General features: G+C 42.6%; 1 protein-coding gene across 1 annotated transcript; it reads left to right on the top strand.

Moving 5' to 3' along the window:
* The first annotated feature begins 2,671 nt into the window (after positions 1-2,671).
* Positions 2,672-4,845, top strand: LOC104590561 (adenosylhomocysteinase). Its single transcript, XM_010249276.3, has 2 exons — positions 2,672-3,493; positions 3,864-4,845. The coding sequence occupies exons 1-2, from the start codon at positions 2,783-2,785 to the stop codon at positions 4,608-4,610; spliced, it is 1,458 nt and encodes a 485-aa protein (XP_010247578.1). The 5' UTR covers positions 2,672-2,782; the 3' UTR covers positions 4,611-4,845.
* Positions 4,846-5,162: the final 317 nt, after the last annotated feature.

The raw sequence follows: 5,162 nt of genomic DNA, 5'->3' as shown, positions 1-5,162 counted from the left end.
CTATTTGGGACAGAGTCCTGGGCTGGCCCATGGGGTGTTGCCCTGTTTGCACGGGCGCGAGACTAACTCTATTAGGCTGTTCTGGTGTAGTAAGATTGGATTAGAGGCGTGATGGCTGGCAGGGATGTTCATGGGAGCAGCGGCTGGGGTGAAGGAAGACTGTTCGGTCTGATCTAACCGTTGGAGGAGGATTTGTAGGGCATCCCTTGTTTCATCATGCATCTGCTCGATTTTTTCAACTGAGCCTCAAAACGGGTTTCGAACTCATACACCTTGTTTGAGAGGATTTCGATATCAGCCTGGTTGGCCATTTTCGCCTCGTACTGATTCTTGATTTCTGGGTTGGTATCTTCGGGAATTGTGATGTGTTCCTCGGGGATTGGTGAAATGTTGATTCTACGGGCGGCCATCCTCTGTGATCAAGGAAGGAACCAGAGATTCTAATGTAAGTAGGAGGTGGTCAGGCTAGGTGGGGATGGTCTCCTTGAAGAACAAAGGAAGACCGAGAGTAGAGAATCAGGGAGGCTTGGGCAAGGGGAGTTATGAAACGGCTAAGCAGGGAATCCAATGATAGGGTTGATCAAGAGTTGAATGAATGAATTTCGTTATGAGGAGGATCTTTATTTATAGGTAGGGATCCTGATGTCCCGAAAGGAAGGAGCCAAAAGTGCTCATTTTTCTACTAGGAAAGAGAATATTAGATCCGTTGTCACTCATTAAGGATCATTACTAGGGTTTTGCCTCGTGTTCAAATGAGATCTCTCAAAGGTTGACTTTCCTTTCACCCGAGGATTATCATAATCCACGTGTGCTACTACCTTTTGCACCTTACTTAACTAGCGTGGCGCTAGTGACGCCATTACGTAATAAGCGACCTTTTACTAAACCTATGTGGCTCCTTATTATGCACACTACTTAATGAATTGTGATTCTGTAACAATCTAGGATTTGTCGTAAGACCCGCGCTCTTTTGAAGTTCATCGTCGGGCCATGTGTGTCTGAGGTCTATCCCAGAGTCGTGCATGTTTCAAGGTTCACCGCAGAACCGGATACATATAAAATTCATCGCAATCGTGTGATGAACCGTGTGTTTATCGCAAACATGCGGTGTACTATAAGTTCATCACAGGGGATAGATGAGCTATAGACCGATCGCAAGCGTCCATATGGTATTGATTTAGTGTTCTCTGTACTCTGAAGGGCTGAGCGAGCACTATGTACCTACAACCCCTAGTCACATGTTCCACTTATGGCTAATACAAACCCAAGGAAAATGGCTTCACCTCGATCATCTTGGTATGACAAGGTCCTTCTAAGTTGTCATTATGTTTACACCTAAAATGAAGGATAATTAAATTTGTATTCAAGGTGATTAATATTTAAAAAGGTTTATTTCTATATAGGCTTGGTTTGGAAGGAGTACAAACCCAAATATATAAAGTGCAAAACCTTGTATTTTATATTATTCTGCTTGTATCTGTACTGTACATATTTGCATTTGTAGTACTCCTTTCAAAGTGAGCCATAGGAATTCCTATTTGCATCATTACAACTAAGAGTAGTTTGGGAAGAAAGTAAATTTGTCAATTCATAACTAATGTACCTAACTTTACATTTTTCTGGACCAAATTAATGCACTATTTATATTTACATTCTATTTGCATCGTTTCCAAACGCAGCCTAAAGAGAATTGTTAATTAAGGGTCTCTTCTCCTAGTGTGACTAGATGACCATTGAAAAGGCTGCTTCTCCATTGATACTATGAGCTTCCAATGAAATTTTACAAATTTTTCCATTTGATTTGATTTTGGTGGATGGTTAATTTCATCGTCCAAGTGGTGGTATTGACATGTTATTTCATGTATACTTTTCTTTTTCCATTTTTAATAATTAATAGAAAACAAACATGGATCTATATTGCTTCTAAAATATCAGAGCGGGCATGCCTATTTGTTTGTATCTCTTGGAAAAAGGGAGTTCAAACTTCAATATTTATCTTCTACTAAGTCGACCTCTTGAGTGTTTTGAAGTATGTCAATTTTAGAAGTAAAATTTTGATTATTATTTAGTCAGCTACTCTCAAATATGGCATTTTTATGCCGTGTGGGATAATTGACTATGTGCAAGTCATACCACAGCTTGAACAAAGAATAGAGAAATTGGAATGACTAACGGACTAAGAGATTTGGATGAGTACCTGAACATTTGAAAGAGAACCTATTGAAGCAAACACAAAATGAGATGAGGGATGAATATGATGAGAACTGAGAATATTTTGGTTATACAAGTTGCTTACCTCATTTGAAGAGTATTTGTCTAAAGTTGAGAAGTTGAATTGAGGAGATGACATTGACCTCAAAAGGAAGGAAACGTTTCCATTTTAATATACAGATTGGCGTACCTCAACTCTAACCCGACCCGTAACCCGATTAAGGACCCAATATAGTCAGTGTTAGTTTGTCGGTTAACCCGACCCACTGACAAGGAATTTTGTGCAAATCAATGGGTCATTGACATTGCCAACATCCAACGTAGAAAGCTGGATCTGGTTAATAATGAAATCGTAAGCGGAAAGTGGGTCCTACGTATCCTTCCGCATCGGTTGGCTCATCTTCACCAGATCCGTTAAGAAGAACCGTCTATATATAGCTTTTCACTTGGAGACCTTCATTGCCTACACGTACATCACTCTCGTCTCGGCATCCTCTTGCGGAGAAAGAGAACTAGACACAGAGTGACAGAGAGAAACCAAGCAGAGTAGATCTCAGATATATCTGCAACCATGTCGTTGATCGTCGACAAGACCTCCTCTGGCCGTGAATACAAGGTCAAGGACATGTCCCAGGCCGATTTTGGCCGGCTCGAGATCGATCTCGCAGAGGTCGAAATGCCCGGATTGATGGCTTGCAGAACTGAATTCGGCCCCTCCCAGCCCTTTAAAGGTGCAAAGATCACTGGATCTCTCCATATGACGATCCAGACAGCGGTTCTTATCGAGACCCTCACCGCCCTCGGGGCCGAGGTCCGTTGGTGCTCTTGCAACATCTTCTCCACCCAAGACCACGCTGCCGCTGCCATCGCTCGCGACAGTGCTTCCGTCTTTGCCTGGAAGGGTGAGACCCTTCAGGAGTACTGGTGGTGCACTGAGAGGGCCCTTGACTGGGGTCCCAGTGGCGGCCCCGATCTCATCGTCGACGACGGTGGGGATGCCACATTGCTCATCCATGAGGGAGTGAAAGCCGAGGAAGAATTCGAGAAGACCGGGAAGTTTCCCGATCCGTCGTCGACCAACAACGCCGAGTTCCAGATCGTGCTCACGCTTATCAAAGATGGGCTGAAAACCGATCCCAAGAAGTATCACAAGATGCAGGAAAGATTAGTTGGTGTTTCTGAGGAGACAACCACAGGTGTCAAGAGGCTTTACCAGATGCAGTCCGCTGGAACTTTACTCTTTCCAGCTATTAACGTTAACGACTCTGTCACCAAGAGTAAGGTACTGTTACACTGCGCTTCTCAATCTTTTATAAATTTTTTTTAAGATGGAGATTTTACACTTCACTATGCTTTGCTTTCATTCTGTTAAAATTTTAGTCCACTCTCTGTATAGAATATTCATTTTGATCTCCTGCTGTTACCATTCGAAGATTCTTCAAATCTTTGTTGAGTTTCGATTGCTGGAAGGGAAATTACAGTTCCGGTGAAGTCGTTAGAAACTAAAATAGGATTTCCAAGCTGTCACTCTTGAACGGAGAGATTCAAGTTAAAAAGATCTGACTGTTCTAAGAATTTTTTTTCTTATTTTCATTAACTATTAATTAATACTCGTTACATTAACAAAATTCATTATTCTATTATTATTACAGTTCGATAACCTCTACGGGTGCCGGCATTCTCTCCCTGATGGGCTGATGAGGGCCACCGATGTCATGATCGCCGGCAAGATTGCAGTCGTCTGCGGGTACGGAGATGTGGGCAAGGGCTGTGCTGCTGCCCTCAAGCAGGCGGGTGCCCGTGTAATCGTGACTGAGATCGATCCCATCTGTGCCCTCCAGGCTCTCATGGAAGGCATCCCTGTCCAGACCCTCGAGGACGTATTATCCGAAGCCGACATCTTCGTTACCACCACCGGTAACAAGGACATCATCATGGTCGACCACATGAGAAAGATGAAGAATAACGCCATTGTCTGCAACATCGGCCACTTCGACAATGAGATAGATATGCACGGTCTCGAGACCTACCCTGGTGTGAAGAGGATCACAATTAAGCCTCAGACAGATAGGTGGGTCTTCCCTGATACCAACAGTGGCATCATCGTCTTGGCCGATGGGCGGCTCATGAACTTGGGATGCGCCACCGGACACCCCAGTTTCGTCATGTCCTGCTCCTTCACAAACCAAGTTATCGCCCAGATTGAGCTCTGGAAGGAGAAGGGAACCGGAAAGTATGAAAAGAAGGTCTACGTTCTACCCAAGCACCTCGACGAGAAGGTCGCCGCGCTTCACCTCGGAAAGCTTGGGGCCAAGCTTACCAAGCTTACACCAGAGCAGGCGGCATACATCAGTGTCCCAGTTGAGGGCCCTTACAAGCCTGCTCACTACAGGTATTGAGGGAAGAAGCAGAAAACCGAACACTGGGAAGGCACCACGATTATGGATTCCCAGTTTTCTTCGATTTTGGTTTTGGTAGTTTTCGATTACATTTTTAATAGTGGTGAGGAGCTGATGAGGAGAGGGGAGAATTGGTATATGTTAGAATCTTAACAAGACGGTCTTGAATTTTTAATAAGGTTGTGAGGGAGTGGAGGTTTGTGATGCTTATTTACAGAGATGTGCCTTTAGATTCATACTCGTCTACGTGTTTAGAATTTAAAATTATTACAAGGATTTAAAATTTAGAAATGAGAGTGCGAAACTTTTTTTTAAACTAAAATTTTGACTATAATTTGAAGAATTACTTTTCTATTCATTCAAATCCTTGTTATTAAATATTATTTTAAGGTATTAATTTTCTATCCTATTCTTAAATAAAATATTCCTATTTTTTAATTTGGTTCCTTTTAATTGCAAGACTCTAAATATAATTTAAATTATTAGATTTTTTATTCAATTCCTACACGTTAAGGTGGTGTTCGGTATCGTGGTTATCCACAATACATTTGT

Source organism: Nelumbo nucifera, chromosome 1 (assembly GCF_055504915.1).
Source record: "Nelumbo nucifera cultivar China Antique chromosome 1, China Antique-T2T, whole genome shotgun sequence".
Lineage (NCBI taxonomy): Eukaryota > Viridiplantae > Streptophyta > Magnoliopsida > Proteales > Nelumbonaceae > Nelumbo > Nelumbo nucifera.
This window is presented reverse-complemented; position numbering and strand designations above follow the sequence as displayed.

Excerpts from the sequence above, each read along its gene's own strand:
- LOC104590561 (XM_010249276.3), top strand. The coding sequence starts at position 2,783 with ATGTCGTTGATCGTCGACAAGACCTCCTCTGGCCGTGAATACAAGGTC. Across the intron at positions 3,494-3,863 it reads ACTCTGTCACCAAGAGTAAG|TTCGATAACCTCTACGGGTG; the intron begins GTACTGTTACAC and ends TTATTATTACAG.